Source organism: Pezoporus flaviventris, unplaced genomic scaffold (genome assembly GCF_033815535.1).
Source record: "Pezoporus flaviventris isolate CSIRO_AGI_PZ_B2104156 unplaced genomic scaffold, CSIRO_AGI_Pfla_v1 ptg000041l, whole genome shotgun sequence".
NCBI lineage: Eukaryota > Metazoa > Chordata > Aves > Psittaciformes > Psittacidae > Pezoporus > Pezoporus flaviventris.
In genome coordinates, this window is record NW_026892589.1 from 12,902,961 (window position 1) to 12,924,191 (window position 21,231).

A 21,231-nucleotide genomic window follows, 5' to 3' on the forward strand; every position below is an offset into this window, starting at 1 on the left:
TGTAGCAAATTATTACTCTTCATGAAATAAAAATACGCAAAGTTTACAGTTATCATGACTCAGCCTAATATAGTAACTAGTAGAACGTTTGGTATTTGGTGCTCTTGGCAGAGAACAGACAAACTTCCCCTCTCTAAAAACAAGCACGAGTAGTGTCTTGGAAGTAAAGAATTGTAACCAGCCAAAACAGTCACAGGATCTCCTCTGTGGGACAGTGGGGAAGAGGGAATATATCATGCATATAATAAATATAACATATGTTAAAAGTATTTCCTGGGAAGAACTATCCCTGAAGTTAACCCGTTATTCACCCTTGGACAGAATCTACTTTTTCTGGAGGATAAATATCATTAAGTACAAACATAAGAATGAAATTTAACTAAGCAGTGTGAGAGAAAAACATGCATGTGTCCGTAGGATTGGTCCATGATGGGTCTTCCAAGTTCTCCTTCTCCTTTCTATCAAGTTTGGGTGTTTTGTGTTGTTTTTTCTTTAAAGATCAATTTGGAAGACACCTTAAGGTGAAGACTGGTCAGTTCTGTGCACAGTTTCCCTGCTCAATTCTGTACTGAGGTCAACAGAGTTACATAAAAGAGGCTATTAAAAAAAAACCATTAAAGAAATTCGACAGGAAAACTAGAACAATAGCCTAGATAAGGAGCATCCCTTCAAAGACAATAGTCAGGTTTGTGGCTGCACAGAGGGATTCCTCAGCTCCTTTCACAGAAGCTTTTAGGCAGGCCAAGGAATTTCACTGCAGTTTTGTGAAGTGTGTGTGCTGTTGCTTTGCTTTTATAATAAACAATCTAAGTCAGTTACCAACACACATGGAGAAACCTTTCCATAGGAAGGTAAATGGGGGGAGAAAGGTAAGAGCTATCTGAAGCACAGCAGTGGAAAAGGATAACTATATGCAAAAAACTTCCAGAGACAGGAAAAAATCTGTTCCCTCCAACTCAAACTGCTCATAAATCTCTAGATAAGTCATGCTAGCTCCAGGATAACACACATTAAACTTGGGCACAGAATATTCATTCCATTTTGTTTCATACCTTGGCCCTGCTAGTCTTCTACATTTAGGCCAAAAATGCATGGCATTTGTTTCGAAGACATTGCATCCAAATCTGGAAGGAAAACTCTGGCAATGACCAGTGTCCACTGGACCTGCTCCAGCAATCACAGTGGATGTGCTCAGCCCAGTGGGAGCAAGCAAATGAAGGAATTCATATCCCGAGAACATATGGGGATGCACAACATGAGATCCCCAGGAGAAACAGCAATGTGACTTCTCTTGTAACCATGGCAGCAGGGTTATTTTAAAACAAGATGCAAGGAAGGATGCCATGGAATTTTGGTGTTTTTTTTCCCAAACCTAGTCAAGCTTCTTTGAATAACCAGCTACTACACTTCTGCTTCCTACAAATACTGAAATGGCATCATTACCAATAGCAATCAGAGTACACTGGGGCAGTGGAGTGCTCATACACAGCATCACGGAAGGTCTATGCATGCAGTTTTTCTTAGTTTCAAGCAAAAGCCTTCTAAATCTTCAGCTTTAAAGACAGAGTCAGCATTGCTCTCTCTATGAAGCCTGAACCATATGTATTTCTCTCCAGCTGCAATTAAGCACTCTGCATGTGATGACACAACTACCTTGAAAGTGTCTAATAACCACTTATTCCCTTGGTAGTACAATGTGAGATGCTCTTGAGAAATGCAGTAGGGTAAAGGCTTTTAGAGAACCACAGAATCCCAGTCTGGTTTGGGTTGGAAGGGACCTTAAAGCTCATCCAGATCCAACCTCCTGCAGGGACAACCTTCCACTAGAGCAGGCTGCTGCAAGCCCCATCCAACCTGGCCTGTTTTCTATGCACAGAACTTGCTGTACATACACAGACCTACACTTAGTGCTCTAAAGGGGAAAAAAATTAAAGATGCAATTACACTAAACTGTATGTACCAAAATGAAAAAAAGAATTGTACTTACAGAATCAGAGCATTTATTATAGAAGTACAGAAAAATTATTAAGAATTATAATTAAAGGAATGATACCCAAACATGTAAAAGAAACCCCAAAACAACCCCAAACCAAAACCACCCTAGTTGCATTTGCCAGTGGATCTACTTCCCAGTACTGCATGAAGCACTAGAACAAAACTAGCCCAGTTCTTAAAAGATGCAGAAAAAAAGGTAATTAGAAAGATTCATAGAAGTTTCATGGAAAAATGGGGCATCACCACTAAGTTTTCCATGACTTTCATCCCTGCTAAGGCAGGTCACTAAATACTAGAGCAACAAACTCCCAGATCTTTTTTTTAGCCAGTTACCATACTCAACATAGTCAAGCTGTAAAACATGAAGCAATAATACAGCAGAGAATCTAGGTTAGGCTGCAGGTCATTGTGGGGTGAGGAAATCTGCTTGGAATTCACTAGTTTTATGTCAAACACATGGGAAACTTGATGAAATTCCATTTAGCAAATGATAACTTAAGCTTACATTAACTTGCTGCAATGTAAAGTAAGTAGCAAAATGGGTTTGTAAACCTGAAGCAGGTTTCAAACATCTTGATGAAATCCTGATGAGCACATCAACCTTTGAAGTTTGACGTGAGAAGCTTTGCAGAGCTGCATTTCTACAGGTAAGTATAAGTAGGAACAAATAAAAACCAGTGTAATCCAGGAAAAAACAGGAGATGATCTAAAAAGCAAGGCTGCTATTTAAACAGTGCCCACTGAAAATGCAGCTCACCTGGAAAAGAGGACAGCCACTGTCTGAAACTTCCTCAGTGTAACCGTATCACTTACTCAGACCAACTGAGTAAGAGTTAAAGCTTAGAAGTTAACTCTTAAAGTTAAAGTTTAACTTAAGTTTAAGTTAAAAGTTAAGTTTAACTTTGCTTAACTGAGCAGAGTTAGAGGGTGAGTAACAATTGCTCTGTCCCCTCTTCTGCCTGAGTACTTACTTATGGTGACCCTTGAAAAGCATTAATTGGCTATTTCTGCATTTGTCATATAGACATATTTCCAGAACCATCCCATAATATGCAGCATCTGAGAAAGCAAAACCCACCCAGACAATCATAATCTTGCCTTTGGAAAACCTGGGTTCTACTAATCAGAATCTTATGTCTCTTGTTTCTCAAATTGAGAGGAATTGTTTCCAGCTGGCAAAAGCACCTTTGTTCAGTTGATTTGTTCACCTATTCAAGGCCAGAGGGTACCATCAGATCACCACCTGGGGCTCTCCTTATTCATCAGGTCTCTACATTAACCCTGTAACTGTGACGAGCTCAGCTGCATGTGCTGATGTCCTTAGATCAGAGCTGATACCCATCAGAAAACATGCTTCCACTGACAGGCTATTTTCATAGTTAATCACTCCATTGTTAGAAACACATTTAAATTTGAAATAAACCAAATTTGACTGTGGCTTCTGGCCACTGACTCTCATTATGCTTTTCCATGGAAGATCACAGAGCTCCTTCTGCAACTGGCACTCACCATGCAGATACACACGTTTTAAGCAAGACACCTCAATTTTTCCCTTCCTAAATTAAACAGATTGAGTTCTTCAGATCTTTTATTGCAAAATACTTTCCCTTGCTTGAGTCATTTTGCAGCCTCTCCAGCAGAGAGCTGCCTATGGCTGTTGTGCAGCTTCTCTCTCATGCTTATACACTGCCACTGAATGCAAAATGCAATCAACAGCTTGGACATGAAGTAACAAGTGCCTCTGACTGCTCCATGCATACTGTTACCTACTCCTCTGAGATTTCATGAGGAATGATTTACTATTGCTTCCAGAGCATGGATCAAAGTGCTGAACAGTACTGGCACCAAACTGGCCCAAAGGAAAACCACAGTCCTGATTATATTCAATGGTAGTACCAGACAAGCCACTTCTGGGGGAGGGAGGAAGAGAGGTATTTGCCATCCACTGCCCAGTTCTTAAATACATCAAAAAAAATCCAATGCCATTTTGAAAGTGAGAGTGTTATATTGCATTCTAAAGTAAAATAATGATAATAATAAAATCTCACTGCACAACAGTTTTCTTCATTACATCTATAGTTTCAAAATTGCCATGTTTTAGTTTGTCAGCATCTGGCTCCTCCATCAGTTTTTGCCTGGCTTTTTCTTCCTCCTGATATTAGACATTCTAGGTTCAAATTATCCAACTTCCTCTTAGAAACATCTGCAGAACATCTGACACTTGATCAGGACAGGACTGGAAGAGTGCTGGACTATCTCCTGAACTTTAAACCTCCTCCCTAATTCAGCATTTTCAAACCAGCAATTCTGTGAATAGCAGGACTAATGATGTCAGCTTTCCTGTGGCACTGGATATTATGGTCGAGTGACTTTGCTATCAAAAAATGCAGAGTGTAAAAATGCAACACTGATGGGAACAGTGCTTAGACAAGATCTTGATCATGTGGATTCTGTGATGTGCAAAAGGCTGTGAAGGCAAATTCCAGGCTTTCCAAATTTGGTGGTTAAATTCTCTGCCTTCCAGTGGGCTCTCTGCTCCCACAGAACTTGGAAGAGCTCATCTCTAAAACCTGCACATTTCTACCCACTCTGGTTGCAGCTGACCAGCAAAGCCAAAGTGGGCAGAAGAGCCAACGTGCAATGAGACACTCACAGACACAGAGCTATCGCTTCACTTCCCAAAGAAAACAGTTTAATAATTGAGTGATGTGCTATTGGTGTTCAATTCATTCACTCGACTCATTCAGGCACAAAGGAAGCAATACAAAACCCTAAGAGCAATTCCATACTACAAAAGACACATGTGATTTGCCACCACAAAAAAAAAGCAAAGGCAAAGACTTAAATAAGTAAATAAATAAATTGTTCTTTCGCCCATCCTGTGTTGAAATGAACAAGGACAACGTGTTCCTGGATCTCGCTCCAGTTGGGAAGGGAGGGGAGGGGAAAGGAGACACAAGGAGTCTGCATACACAGAAAGGCCACCAGTCTTGCATGATCAAACTATTAACAAAGCATGTGGAAGAGTCACTGACTGTTGCTATTATATCCCAGTAACTCACATGCAATTTTAAGTAAGGAGTTGCCAAAACAAAATGACTCATAGTCAGACACAACTCACACCTTGCTGCAACAGGATAAATTTAACATGTTATTGTTACCTAGCTCACAGATAAATATGGCCTGAAAACCACTTAGAAGTGACATTAAAAGAAAGCTGCAGTCTGCACAGAAAATCACCCCGATGAGTTACGAAGCCCTTGGCTACCTCTATCCTTCAGCTATATCCTCATATATGTATTTCATGCTGAAGCAGCCACTCTGCAAACTGATCTACGTTATACTTTACAGTACCCAAAATACGGTGCCTAAATATACATACATACATAAGAATCACTTTCATTCTTGACTTAACATGACAAAGCCATCAAAATACCTCAGTCAAGTCAGCTAAGGATAAAGCAAAAGTGTGAGTGAGCAGTTAATGTTGTGGTGTGTTTGCAGTTACAGCGAGGGAGGCTCAGGCGAGGACAGCCCCAACAGAGCACACAAATCACATGCTCCTGACCTCCAAATTTTTCTTCCTTTTCTATCCTCAGATGTATTGTGGCAGGGTATTTCTGCATTGCTTTAACTGGAACAGTGCTGATGAATATTTGGGGTTTCTTAACAGTCAAATACTATTACAGAGTTTTAAATAGACTAAGCTCAGAAGGGCATTTTCTATTCAGAATGCTACAGAAACTGGAAAATGGAAAACTTAAAATACCATGCGGACAACACAGGAATACTTCCGAAGGGAGAAACCTCTCTCTACATGTGAAGTTTCTTTTCCCCTTCATTGCTTTTAAGAGCTCTGGAATTTAATCACTTGACAGCCTTACGTCATGTTTACTTGAGGATAGGTTACACATGGGTGGAAACAAATCTGACAATAATCTCCTATCAGTCTCTGCCTATTACATCACTCAAGAACACCGTGAGAAGTAACAAAGCAGGAAATAACTTGCAGTGAGCAGTGTAAAACAGACGAGAAGGAGAAATTAGATGTTACTCATGCACAGAGAGTAACTGTGCAAAAAGGCCCCATTAGCACACACCTGTAAATCTAGTTTGCAACCATCTGTGAACATATGGACAGAGGCCCCAGTTACAGCTTTACAGCTCAGCTCCAGAAGCATCAGATTTGGCAGGCTGTGATGAAGCTGTAACTGGTTAAATGAATGAAAGCACTTTAATCCCTTGAGAAGGCTAAGGCCCCTTAGTTGATAAGATTTCCATTTATTTATTTATTTTAAATACAGCATCTGGTCCCTCCAGAAAAAAAGAGCTTAAGATGCTCTCAAAGCTGCTTCAACTTTTGGTCGGTGCAGCAGTTGTCACACAAAGCAGGTCTCCTCCCTTTCATTTCAACAAGTTGGGTTTGGTTGGTTGGTTAGTTCAGGAGGTTTTGTTTGTTTGTTTTTAAAATCAGCTTTGCATTGGGCTCTTAAGAAATCATCAGTGTTTGCAATACCAGGGCAAACAGGTTCTCTGGCTGCAACTCAAACAGGAAACAAACTGGCTTAGCCTGAAAGTCATTTGTTTTCTGCATTAGTTTTCAGTTATTCTCTCCCCATCTGGTTCAGTACCTAATGACAACTTTTCCATGGCACAAGAAGGGATCACTTTTCACATAGGAATCCTTATTTATACAAGGTTTAAAATGCTCAATCCGTAGCCCAAGACCTTGCACTGTGTCATTAACTCACTCAAGGCTAGATGAGTGCAATGAAGAAAGCACAGGTTTCCACATCAACATTTCCTACTTCACAGCAAGCCCCAAATACGAGATCAGGCTGCCCAGAGTTAATGTTCTCTAACAACTAAATCATATCCAGATTCCAGAACATACTTCAGATGTTAAGAATGGAAATTATGGTTAATACAGAGCTATTTGCATTACTCTCTCCATTAATAACTTTTCCTTTGGTTTAGCTCTATTATTTTCTTCCAGCTAAAGTTACACATCAATGCAACAAATGCAAAAGCTGAATTAATGAGTTATGTATCAGAAACCACAATTCCTTTAAATATGTACTTTATCACCCTGTATTTTCAACATTTCTACATATTAACATGAAGTATTTCCACATGCTTGTCAGTGAAAGGAAAGTTGCTGCTCAGCTTCAAGTTGACTGGCAATTACACACATGCCTGCTGAATATGCCTCAGACGTACTGGGATTTGAGAGAGAGACTTCTTATGAGAGATTCCCAAGACAACTTAATCGCCTTTGAGAAGGAGTAGACTACAGAACTCTAAAGGATCTCTCCTTTTGCACTGGAACATCACTTTTGGAGGTATAATATTTCACTTGTGTAGTCACTTCACTTTGATTCGCTTTGACTCCTCCAGAAACCCAAGAAAGAGAACTTCCAAGAAGACAGGACAATGTGAATTTCTCCTGAAGGAGCTGACAACTTCTTCCCATGTAAAGAAACAGTACTAACATCTCAGTAGGAACTTAAAATGGTTCCAGCAAAGCTTAGCTGTTGGGAAACATCAGGTTGTCAAGCCTGAAGTGCTTTAAACCAAACATTTCAGGTCCAAAACGTTGTGTCAAATTTACATTTGTGTAATGCAAAAGAGAAGCAGAGTTTACATGTGAATTGGTAAATGTATTTCTCTGGCATTTAAACAGTTGTTAGAATGGCCTTTTGTTTCTTGATAACCCAGACTGGATGATACCTTCAACAAAAAAAGTTAAAATTATATGCTTGGGGGTTTTCTGCCTCAAACCAACCAGTGCCAACAAAATGGAAAACAAAAACATACTGACTGGATCAATTCCAGATAACTTCTACTGATCACAGAATAATAGAATAGTTTGGATAGGAAGATATCTTAAAGATCATCCACTTCCAGCCCCCTGCCACAGGGAGGGATGCATTCCACTACAACAGGTTGCTCCAACTGCATTTTGAAATCAAAGCTGGAGGAAAACATTTAACAGATTGAAATACTCCAGTGTAACACTCCACACCCTAAGATCACACACTGGGATCAAAGTCGAGCCACATATGAAGTCCATCCCAAAATGTAATCTTAGCTGACGAGCTATGTTTTACCCATCTATAAATCTGCCCTTAAGGACATACTTTTCCAGTTAGGTATTCTAATCAGACACCCAAATGAGCTTTTGTCTATCATGAATTCATTGTTCTGATGAACTGCAATTCTACACCGCTGGAGGCTCGCTGTTTTCAAGATGCAATTCTCAGCAGTTGTTTTCCCCATATATCCATAATCATCACAGCACTGCTATTACTAAGGAACTTCACAACGTATTCAACAGCAGTCAATCCAAGCTGCAAGAACTGATGAACGTGTGCAGCATTTAGTTGCTGGAGATCTGCAGTGGTACAGCCAGATTGGAACAGCTCATGGCTATGATGCCACATTGTCACTCAGGAAACTGTGCTAAGGTGGTGCCTACAGATTTTATCAGCCTCTAATCCTCTTGCAGAACATATAACCAAAAAATCACTGCTATAAAGTCAGTATAAATAAAAAGCAAATGACATGAAGCAGTCCAGTTGCATTTGTACCTTTGAAGGAGATGCAATGACTAAGCAAGCTACAGTAAGTGACAGTGACAGGCCTGTCACAGTGACAGGTCCTTTGTAACCAGTGCTAGGTGTAGGCTCTGAGGACAGTTTCCTGCAATTACTAACAGCTCAGTTCTACAGCCCATAGTGCTGGGCAGGAGCTCAGCGGCAGAGAAAAAGAATATTAATAAGAAGAATGGATCATTCAAGTTCATTATTATTTGCACTAACCTGGCAATTTAAGGTATTTAAACCTGAGTTATTATTAGACATGACATCAGTAGAGTCTGGATCAACTACAAAAAACCAGCATGGGACCCAAGAGGGTTAAAAACCAGAAGACAAGAATCCTGTCCATTTAGCATTCATATTCCTGTGCATACACTGTCTTATACCGACATATAAACTACATACATCCATCACTGACAACCTGTGCTAGGAATTGCCCCAAAACCTCAAACTAGAATGTGATGATTCAACAGGAAGACTTAAGGCAAACAGAGCAAGTAGGGTGGATGAAATAGTAAGCTTAACCTGCTCTACTTCAGAAACAGAATTTGGGACCTTATTACTATCAAACTGTGGCACTTAGGATATGCTGCTTCTGTAACCTGCGTTAATAAGATACAGGAAAACTAAGAGTGATGCCTTCACTGCCATCAGAGAATTGACCCACCCAAAAATGACATCCCAGGAGATCTCACACAGATCCTTAGGAAAAAGGCAAACAAGCGGTTAAAAAATGAGGCTGAGAGTGCTCTGACAGACATAGCTGGGGATAAACTGTAAGTCTTTGCTTCCATTGCCACTCCCAAGAAAACACATCTCAGCCCGACCCTGCCAGCAAACACTGCCCTCACTTCACCTTAGTCCCCTTCATGCTTTCTTCAACTTGGCCCTATGTTTTGAGCTCTCTTTACACAGAAAGAGGAGTTAAATTCTTCATTAAAAAAATGAAATTAAAACCCCCTAAAGTATCCATCCACCTTCACTGCAGAACCATTATCTGGTGGGGCACTGCAAGGCAAACAACAAAATCCATGCGATTTTTTTCTGCACGAAGTTCTTACGGTAATCCAGAAATGCTTTCTACGCCAGGGCATCCCCTCCTGCCCTTGTTTTTACCTAATGGAACTTGAAAAAATGATATTGTAAATGAAAAGAGATTGTAGCAAAATAACACTAAACCAATTACTCAGTCTGGTGACACTCACATAATTCAAACCTAAAATCAGATCTGTTACAGTAATTGTAGATTTGGTGGATATACAAGTATCATTTTGTTATATTTGAAGGGTGCAAACACAGCCTTCAAGAATACAACAAGCAATGTACCACCAGCTTTCCGCAGCCGTTTCAAGCAAATGCTTGTGTTTCAAGGCAAAGCTTCCCACTTTTCTTAGTGGGTGCATATCAATTCAGTTAATCAAAAGTGACCTGTGGTCTATTACTTTGATGCAACTATAAAAGATACACGATTATTTGAACAAAGGTGTTTAAACTAACAAAATTAAATCCCTTTTATAAAAGAGTGAAATGATCCATCAGCAGAAGCACTTCTGATTCTGGATTTAGGAAGGGCAGCCAAAGTAACATGGCACATCACCAACAGAACACGTAATTCCTGGATGATCAGTGGCATTATGTGACTGCTTCTGTTGCTGCCTATCACCACTCAGGGGAACAATCAAGCATTCAACTGTTAGTTTTCTAAAGATAGGGCCTGGAATAGGGCAAAAGAACTGTATGGAAATCCCATAACTGGAGTTACTCAAGGTATGGAAGATAAACTACAAATGTTAAATACTGAATGTTTGCCTGCAGAAGATGCTTGATGACAAGAAAGCTAGAGCATAAATTTACAATACTTTAATCAAAGAAACAGTAGTAGAAAAGCTTTGAATATTAGCTACGATTTATCAATCAAGAGCAGACACAGAGGCTGCAGCAGGGGAACCTTACCAGAACACGATCTCCAATTTTGAGCTCCCTTTCTCCCTTCTTTAGCGATCCAGCTTCAGAGAGATTCGATATCGATTCACTTGCAGTTTTTGAAAGATTGCTGATCTGAGAAGGAGTTGAGTGCTCCTTAGAAGCAAGTGGTGAAGTTTTCTGTGGAATTCCTGAAGGGGGAAGCGCAGCAGCGGCTGAAGACACCATGCTAGCAGCTGATGTGGAAGTTGGTGATGTAGCCCTAGAAGCATGAGCTGTCTGTGTACCATTGGCTTCATCTTCTGTCAACACTTTTCTTGTCAATTTTGATGGTCTTGTAAATATTCCCCTCAAGGGTTCACACTGGAAATAGCGCACTCCAGCCACAGAGCCATCGTTCTTCCCAATGGGTTCATCTAGAACAATCCCTGCCCACTGTCCTGGAGCGAACTGTGTTTCACCGAGGAACTGAATAAAGCCAGGTTTATTTCCATTGACCCAAACACGCTCCCCAACTCTAAAATCATCCACAAATTCTTCAGGTGCATCTGTAGTGGTTGTACTTGAGGTCTTTTCATTGGAAGCTGCTTTTTCTGGTGGAGCTGGAATCAAACACAATGAGAAAACAGGAATCAAATAATATTCCAGAGTGCATCGTTACTTAGCTTGAATGTAACAAGCATTTGGAAAGCCATGATTTGTGCAAGGAAGAGCTTCCAATTTTCTCACTTAAGAAAACATTATAATATCTGGAATACAGTAATTCCTTGGTGTAAATAGCAAAATCAGTGCATACTTAGAGCTTTCAAGGTACTTCTTATTAGATTATGAATAAGGGAAGAGTGAAGATATTTAAACATTCCTTACCAGCTGCAACAGACACGGGTGTTTTCAGCAATGTTCCCCCATGCTTGATGGTCTTTGAAGGAGCCTTAAGTCCACTTGGTTTTAACATACTCATCTTTCTGCAATACCAGTGTTAATCCTCTTTGTCTATAACAACTATCTTTTTCCAAACATGGATAAAATATATTCTTCAAGTTCTTCCAATTCTGGAATAAACCTGTATATAAAAATATTAGACATGAAACAAAAGTCAGTATTTTAACTGCTGCAGAAGAGATTTCTATACATACAAATAGCCTGTGTATGAAATGCATGACAGAAGATGCTTTGCAGTAACAACCAGAAGCATTTCCCAGGATAGCATTTCCAACTCAGCATCCTTTGAAGGCCATCTCCTATTAAAAGACACCAAGTTTGAACATAAACCACTAAAATAACTCACTTCACTGAATACTGCTGTATTCATCTTAAACTGAAAGGCTATTTTGACAAACAAAGCACTGAGCAGCATTACTGACATTACACACAGATATAGCCACTCTGTGTATATCTGTTTTCATATACCACTGTTTTCTGTCACTTTTTCAAGTGTTGCTATATCACAGCAAAACCAACTTGAGACTAGAGAACTAACTGCAAAAGAAAGCAAGAGAACCAGGAATTTCTGGATAGAGTTTTAAAGAGAGATTGGCACTGAAAAATTAAAGCTGCTCGAGTTAGATGCTGATAACTAAAAAGGAAACATCCACCTCAGCTGTATGTGATCTCTTAGATCACAAGATACACTGGCTCAGGCCCCAACACAGTGCCCCAACCACGCTCCTCTGGGAAGAGGAGGGACTCTTCCCTGCGTTGCTAGGATAGAGTCTGGCTCTGACTTGGAAGCCAGCTATAAGCTTTTCAGCGAACTACATCATGACGGGTTTGCCATGGGAGGCATCTTCCTTCTGATTGCAACAACTTCAGAAAGGCTTTTTCATCTAGAATGAAAAATCTACGTGTTTTTTCCCCTCAAATACTGTGAGGTCAGTGCTTTACCCCATCTTCAAAAGCACAAACTGTTCTGCATCAACACAGCTTGGCTATTTGCTAAGCTTTATAAGGCACTGACAGAACTGCTATGGCCACATAATAAAGACCAGCACACATCGAAACAAAAACCTAAAGGGGAAAAAAAGGAAAGCACAGACATGTAGCAACAGACTGTTTGCTCAGAACGTGGCAAACAAAAGCTGCAGAGCAGGTCTCAGTCCTGCCAGTTCCTTGCATTTTGGCAGCAATGGGCACATGTGTGCAGGCAGAAAGCTGACCCATTGCAGCCTTCCCAAAGCCAGTATTCCCAGGTGCATGTGCTGGGTGTACTGGGTATTTAAATGCAAAACAAACACTCCTGAAGGAGAGATTGCCATGCCACAGGAAGGAAGACTAAGGAGACAAGCCAACCATGCCTTTTACCTAACAGTGCAAGTTCTATCTCTCATGTATTATTAATAGCCAGCACATTAAATCAATTCACTGTGAAAGGAAGGAAAGTATCGGGCATACTGCTTTGTGAACCTAAATACCAGAGTGAAAGGTTTTTTATGCTACCTTAAGATCTTCCATGCCAAGTTGAAGGCATCTTCTAAGAAGTCTGCAAAAACGTTATACTTTCAAAAGCATTAATTACACTTTGGATGTATGGTGTGTGTCTGCAATTTAAGTTATGCACCATGAAAACTAGCAAGTAGCACTGCGAAGACTTCTGAACCTTTTCTCTAGCGTTGCCAGCAGTATGTTACCCACCCAGCTGCAGAGTTATGACTACTGAAGAGAAATATTTCTTCACTGTTTCTGCAAGATACACGGTAGTTTACTATTAATTCTTAAGTGGGAGTTAGCTCTCTAAAATCAAAGCAGAAGAACAGGAATGAAATACGAGTGGGAGGCACAGTTATATACAAGAACCACCAGAGGACCACATAAAATGCCACTTTGGACACAGCAGGAACACTGGGGGGTGGGGGGGGGGGGTGTATTTTTCCCTTCCTACGACATACCTGCCCTGCCTGCTAAATCTCAATGCATCATATGTGCATCACTTTCCTCCACCCATCTAAATCCACTGAACAGAAAAACTGTACACAATAAAGAAGGTTTTGGTACATACAGAAATGCAGGAAGTATTGAGGTCAGTTCTTTTGAGTTCACAGTCTTTGTCAGTAACAAACACCAAATTTATGTAAACTCAACCACCCTGTTTGAGCCAAAGCAAGTCCCCCTCAAGAAACCAGGAAGCTAGAAGCTGTCTTACAACATTCTGCCATTCTTTTCCATTTCCTATGTCTTTTTTTGCCCCTAAAGAACATTCCAGCACCACACAGGTAATAACCATCTATATTGTGCAAGGCCAGGTACAGTAAAAGGCAACAAACACTGAAGTACCCCCCCCCAATTACACTTTTCCATTTTCAAATAGTTATTTATTAATAGATGTTTGACAAACCTCTGCTCAACAGAAAGCCAGAATGTTCCAATGCAGCATTTCTTGGCTCAGGGTGCTCATTCATATTTTAATCTTGCTCTCCACAGTCATGGGTTATATATTCGCTGTGTCATTTGCTTTTCTGAACATACAGGCCTTCAACTAGGCCAGAAGTAACACAATCCTTCGTGCCCTGGTTTCAGAGTTACTGAAACTGAGGCTTAATTCCAAAAGCTGCTAAAATACTGTCAATGCTTTTTGGTAAATTACTGCCTTACTGCAATAGTGAAAAATACAACTTGAGGTCTAAGAATGAGGCAGGACCTTCACAGCAGCACTTCCTAACAGAATTCATCAAACACTGAAAGCACACGAATTTGCATCAAGTGATTTCGAGCATCATGCACTCCAGCATTTCCTAACAGGCTCCAGATGTCAGTTCCCTCATTTGAGTTCCTCCAAGAGCCAGCAGCTACTTGTCTCAATTCGTTCTCTTTCTTGCCTTGAATCAGCCTCAGCCTTCCTGAAAAAGGTTCTTTATAACCAATAGGCAATAACTGAAAGCTTCTCAAAAGATCCTATCAGGAACCTGAGGAAATGCCCAGAAAGAATCCAACAATACACCCTATTTAAGTGTTTGAAACCACAAGTTCTACCAATACTGCAATTGAGCATAGCGAGAGATGTTAAACACAAGCTTTACCCTTATGCTATTACTGGGTAATATACGATTTCATAAATATGAAAACATGTTATTCTCAAATGAACTGCAATTTTTGTGTGTTGATTACTAAAGATTTTCAAATGCAGATATGAATCCCTGCATTGGCCCTTTTAGCTGATTAGTAACATCCTTATTTACCTTTTACAGACCTCTAAGCAGTACATGGATCAAAGCAATCCATAAGCAACAAGTTGAGAAGCATTGGTGTAAGGAAATAAATCCTACTAATCTGATAATAGGCAGGAATTTTATTGGCAGGTTGAGATTAAAAATAAATAAATAAAATTGAACCACAAAATGTTGAATTGAAAAAGTAGAATGTTCTCAAACTGCCGAAAAAGGAATTTATCTAATAGGAAGAAACCAGCTGCCACTGGTTCTTTCAAAGTTGTATTTTCAACAAGTAGCACTCCAAAATGTACTAAAACATAACTAAATAAGAAAACAGGGGGAAAAGTGAAAGCCTCAGGTCACTCCACTTAAGAACCCTGCAGGCACGACAGGAATGAAAGACCAGTAGTTCTTTAAGCTTAGCTGACAAGTGTGCTGCCACCACCACGTCCTTCCTCAGCACAGGTAGTGCCATGATTAAAAGTAAAACATTTCACCTGACAAAATGTTTGAGACCATGACCTGACAATTTAAGAATCATTTACTACCATCACTACTACCATGGAGCAGATGCAGTGTTTCCATGGAGAAAAGCAAGTTGTCTGTCCATTTGGTAGGGAAACAAAGAAGGCATTCTAGAAGAGAGCAGCAGCATGTTTGAACTGACTCAAAACAGACTGGATAATCTCCATCTTCTGCATGCAGACACATGCAGCCTGACTCTGCAGTGTTCTCTGAAGCTGGAGCATCACTCTCATGATTTATTTGTATAATAAAGTGAAACAATTCTTTGATGATCATCTGCTACCAGTCATGCACGAGTTCTTCAAAACACTTCAATTTAATGAGATTAAGATTAAACTTCATTAACACCATTAAGAGACTAAATATTGTTGGAAAATGCCATTCAACACCAACACATTTCTAAGCTCAAAAGAGGTCCCTTCAATTTGTTAATTCTGTTAAGTGTACTGGTGCTTTGCAAAGTACACATAAAGACTAGCAGATCCAGAGTAAGGATCCTAGAAGGGCTGCCCAGAACAGACAACTCTGCTGAAAATCTCACAGGGATCTATAACCAGAGAAGATCCTATACAATCCCAGTGGCACTCAACTGGTAGGCACCTAGAAAACAAATCCTGCCCATGCCATGAAGAAAATGCAGTGTGCACAAAATAAATGTATTTCAAGGCCCACCACAATGCAGTAACTTCACTTTCCTGAACAAAAAGCAAACTCACCACATGAAGCACTATGTTTGAAATAGCAGCCCGAGCAGCATTTCTTAAATAGCTATTTCATACTCTTGACGTTCATACCACTATGGCCAAGCTTTCAGCAGCTCATGAATCATGCCTCAAATATCCAAACAATGGTTTAAAGAAAGTAACTTGGAATTTTGAACCTGGAAAGATGACTTCTCTGGTCCAGGAGTTCCTCCAAGAGCTCAGACCCTCCACAGTTACAAACACAACTCCTAAACTTACCTCTAACTTAAAGCATATGAGCACCTTCTGTATGATTCAGATCCAATTCTCATTACAGCTAAATACAGCTCTGTATTTGCAGCCTCCTGGGCTGGTATTATATTTCTGTAAAAAGTAAGTATATATATTTCCAAAAAATAACGCTTTTAGTTGAATTTAGAGACTTTTGAGATTCATGCACAATTCAAAAACACAACCACATTTCAGCTTTGAGCAAAAGAAATGTCTTTACACTGTGCTGCTGTCTGCTTCTTGCTGCCTCTTTAAGGATATTCCTCTCTCTGCGAGAATGTGCCAGACCACAGAGACCTTCTGGAAGGTTCAGACAGGAATGAGATTAATTCATTCACAGCAGGGCCACAGACTGGGACATACCCACCAACACCCTTAGTGAAACAATTACACAAGCATAGTCCTCTATTACATGTTATGCAGCCAGATTTCCCGTGTTTAGGAAAACGGCAATGTCAGCACACCCACTGTGAGAGATGAGCAATGGAACGATGGTCTTCCTCATCATGGTGCCTCCTCTGCTGTATTCGGAGTCTACTGGAGATATTTCATGTTGGGCAACCAAAAAAATTGAATCACTGTTTTGCATTGGATTACATTTATGATGAAATGGATTCCACAGCAGACAGTATCCATTGTAAATGTCACACTAAGCTTCAAAGTCAGTTCTGTTACAAGTAGTTAAAACTATTACTAAAAGATGGATTTCCAGACCCTTCATGCTTAACTTCACAGACTTCTCTTACAGTTGTAGAGCCTTAGAATGATCTGTGTCAGAAGAGACCCAAAAGCTCATCCAGTTCCAACCCCCTGCCACGGGCAGGGACACCTTCCACTAGAGCAGCTTGCTCCAAGCCCCTGTGTTCAACCTGGCCTTGAGCACTGCCAGGGATGGGGCAGCCACAGCTTCTCTGGGCACCCTGTGCCAGCGCCTCAGCACCCTCACAGGGAGGAACTTCTGCCTAAGAGCTCATCTACATCACTATCTTTAGAAAAGACACTAAAATACTGTGCATTATGTAATTCAATGTTTATCATGCTAAGTGCTATCATATTTATTTAGCTTACTGGATGCCCTATTAATGCCAACATCAAAACATATGGGCTGGTATGTGCCTATCGAAGCAGGGGTTTGTATCTCACTTTTAAAGATATAAAAAATTTGCATTTAAAACTCAGCTGATCAGGTAGGAAAAATATAATAAAAGGAATCAAGAGCTTTCTCTCAGATCTGCTGTTTGCAGATTCTGGCATAGAAAATAAAAAATCAATAAGAAAATAAGCAAGAACATCTCCTTTATACAGGATCATTCTTATGACATTCTGCAGCTCATTCCAGCTCAATCAGGTACACCCTTCACAAAGGCAAACACTCATCCCATATGAACCACAAAGCTTCAGTTTCTTATACCATGTTCTTAACATAAATACGTATTTTATAAGGGACAGACTCTTCCAGAGAGCATTTCTGTTTATTGTAACCAGGCATAACTCTTACATTAACAGAATGAAAGCAACTCTTTGCTCTTCTGAAGTGCCTTCAAAGTCACTACCAGGATTACTCCAGGAAATGAGTGTTGCAAGCAGGATTTAGTACACTTCTAGTATAACTTGGAATACAATTTGCTTTTGCTAGCATAAAAATACAAACCCAAAAGCTTGTAGTAGGTTGGGAAGTATGCCCACTGCTATGACACAGCTCTTTTTGACAGTGTCATTCGTTTGATGAACAAAACTTGAAATGAAGAGTGGCCAACAAATGACTCAAACTGAAACGTATCTATACAATCACTAGCAGAGGTCCTGAAAAAAATCTTTCAACTCTATTTCAGAGGGCATTTATTTAGATAAACTAAGTCTGAAGCAACTCCTATGTTACCCAGAGGATATCCAAAACAGCCCCAACACCGTAACACAAACACTATGCCTTGTCATCACTCTTCCCACTATCATGCAACCATCACACCACAGTATAAGGACATCCCCATAAATAGCTACTGGTTTTCTATAACTTCAAAGGGTGACTCTCTGTCTCTTTAAGAACCCAGAAGACATTCCTACTTTCTTGTATGTTTAGAGGGACTAGGGAAGAATGAAATTTGTTGCTTGGGAATTAACCCAAATGCCCCACAATGCTGTCCCTCATCAAGGAGGCGGCTAATCTTGAGCTCAACCAGCAGCTTTAGATTTGTTTCTTAACTAAGACAGAGGATAGATGCTGTATTTCTGCATCATGGAGATGGCTTAAAGAGTTTTCTGTGCAAGTTCATGGATCCGTAGTGTATTCAGGACCAAAAACCTGTAGATTATCTTTCATCATCTTTTACGGCAGCCAGGCCTGCATACAAATCCATATTTACCCTTTGATTTTGAACCTGCTGGGTAATTTCAACTAAATAAAAGGCAGAGGGCTTCTAAAAAAGCCCCAGATTACATTACTCTGACAAGTTTCACAGAAGTAGGAGGGAGACTCGTGTTCCAATAGTCTTGAGTTTCTCCCAGTGACTTTACATCAGACTACCTAACTTCTGATGCAGAATGGAAAACCAAAGGTATTGCCATCAATACACTGGCAGCAGGTTATATAAAATCTGAATGTAATACAGGGAGGAAGGCAACCACTGTAAGATACAAATCCACTGAAAATTAGAGGGTTTTAGTGGCATTTCTAAGTTGGTAAATCAGACACATCATGGTTATCTACCTTGGGAAGTGCAGGATATTCACTGCAAACTGGACAAACATAATACTCTGTGCACATGCTTGGGAAAGGAAAAAGGCAGGGAAAATTCCTGTAAGTAAGGAACTGTACTAAGATCAAGATGAATCAGATCAAATATAGTAAGAGGCTTAGGACCTCAAACCATCAGTCAGATATTACAGCAATGCTATGAGGAAGGTAATTCATTAAAGCTTCTGCTCTACTTACGGATCTTAATTCTGCATCAAGGACATTTTAAGTCACCTCATCATTCCAGAACTTGCTATGCTCATTCAGATTCCTAAATGCCTCAAGATCCTCAGTAAAAAAATATACCACTGACACACACAGACTGCTGAATGTGAAGCACAAATAAGAGAGGGTGTCTGTAACAGTAAAAACCTATTTTGGGCTAGCAATTTGTGAGTAATTTCTTCCTCAATCTACGCTGCTATTTCTAAACACAGTCTGTTCCAGTTTTCTAAAAGATTCCCATCTTCAATTAATAAGGAAGAGCTGGAAACTGCTAAAGAGCTTTAAGAAAAGAAAAATCCCAGAAAATATGATGCAAACTCTAACGCTTCAATCTGCCACTGTACACATGCATTATAGAAATGTCACTGCTATAGTCTATTAAAAGATCAGAAAGCACATGATCCTCCTAAGCACACATAATTCTCTACAGAATGAGTCAAGGACTGAGAAGTAAATCAAAGTTAGCACCTGAGAAAGTAAATGGCTCTGGTAAGCCCGCTATCGATACTACTTTTCCTACGTATTTCTAAGGGAATTCCGTGCCTTTCCCAAAAGCCCTCCATTTTGATAACAAGCAGAGTAATTTGTTTAACTGTCGGCACTGACTTCTGATAATAACACACTTCAACCATCTCAGAAAGTGCATTCAGTCCACAATAACAACGATGATTCTGGAATAGTAGAGCATCAATCTTAAGTTATTTGGGATTTAAAGTTTAAATGAAAGTTTGAGAAGCAAAATGCCACCTCCTGTCAGCCTCAAACCCAAACGCTTACAAGCAAAGACACAAGGCTTCTCCCTAATACAATTGCGACTGGGGCAGCTGAAACAAAGATGCTGCTTTTTATAGGAAGAATTGAATTTTGATAGACTTGGGTGAAACTGTAACTGTTTCACACTCTGAAAATATCAAGTCAGCATTCCCTTTTTAGCTCTCCGTGTTCTTAGCCTTTTAAATTAGCACCATGACTGCTATATGGCTGGCATATAAGAAAGTAGAAGTACAAATACAGAACTTAGATAAATACTGCTATGATTGAGTGGATGCTGCTGCCAAGCAGAGAAGCAGAATGATAGCATCAGATAAGTGAACTCTATCAAATACTGAGTTTCTTTCTGCCTTGCAATTTCCCCTCAAAATAAGCTAGAAATATTGTCAGCAAGATAATAAAGACTGGGAAAACTGAAGAGCTTTTAATGGTGTTTCTCCTTGAAACAGCAAAGTGAAGACATGCCTTCTGAATTAACAGAGTTCATGGTACTACTCCCTCAAGAGTCTTTGAGGTTTGTACAAACAAGTGATGAGACATTCCAGGTGGAAAACAGCCAGGTGTTAAGGTAGGAACCTGTACAGTCTGTTCTTAGATACAGCTTCTAAATCCTTTCCATCCTTCCAGAAGCCGGGAGCTAGATACCAGAGTTGTGGGTAATTTCTAAGGGTCAGCTGTACCCCTGTGAGTGCAACACCACTCTGCAAAATTAAATGCCTGTAGAGAACAGACACCTGGATGAGCACAAACATATTAGTAGATGTCTGAAATCATCAGGGACTGTGCTGCTGGCAGAGCTGGCTTCAGTTCCGCAGGTCAAGAACGAAATGGTTGCTCCAGCAGAAACTGGCATCTAGCTGAGGCAGCTGAGATTACAGCTAATGCAGTATGTAATTGCCTTTCATGAAATAACCAAACACCATCCATCTAAGGCATTTCTAAACAGGCCGCTCCAATAAGGATTCCAGTGCGTTACTTTTTATATGTGCCAGCAGAGCCAGTAGTCCCTAAGGAATGCCAAAAAATTCAACAAGAGCTGCATTCATTCATGGTCATCATATTCAAACATTAGAAAACTCACACTCAACATATGGAGCTAACATTTGACCTGAACATTTTAAAGAGTGAAAGAAAAGCTGCTTTGAAAGATCACATTGGCAAGAGAGATCCTTCTATTTCTTTTGAAGGAAGATTTGTGCTGAAATATTCTCAGTCACTCCCAAGAAAAACTTTAACAGGGCTAAAAGGATAAAGGGAGGAATGCTGAAGGAATTAGCCAATCTGCCCAAGCTAAGTAAATAAAGGCTGTCCGGGATATTCACATGCAGAAGATGGTAAACAGA

At 40.1% G+C, this 21,231-nt stretch overlaps 1 protein-coding gene across 15 annotated transcripts in view; it reads right to left on the reverse strand.

Annotated features, from left to right (window-relative positions):
• The window catches only part of CLIP1 (CAP-Gly domain containing linker protein 1), a 67,005-nt gene that overhangs the window by 43,598 nt on the left and 2,176 nt on the right, over positions 1-21,231 (reverse strand). For 14 of the 15 annotated variants that reach the window (XM_061466337.1, XM_061466323.1, XM_061466324.1 and 11 more), the window contains 2 exons: positions 11,385-11,580; positions 10,548-11,119 (listed from right to left, as the gene is read on the reverse strand). In XM_061466337.1, coding sequence (XP_061322321.1) covers positions 10,548-11,119; positions 11,385-11,478 — 666 coding nt within the window. In that variant the 5' untranslated portion in view covers positions 11,479-11,580. Of the gene's footprint in view, positions 1-10,547; positions 11,120-11,384; positions 11,581-14,250; positions 14,276-21,231 lie in introns of those variants that run through there. The other variant, XM_061466326.1, reaches the window with a different exon arrangement.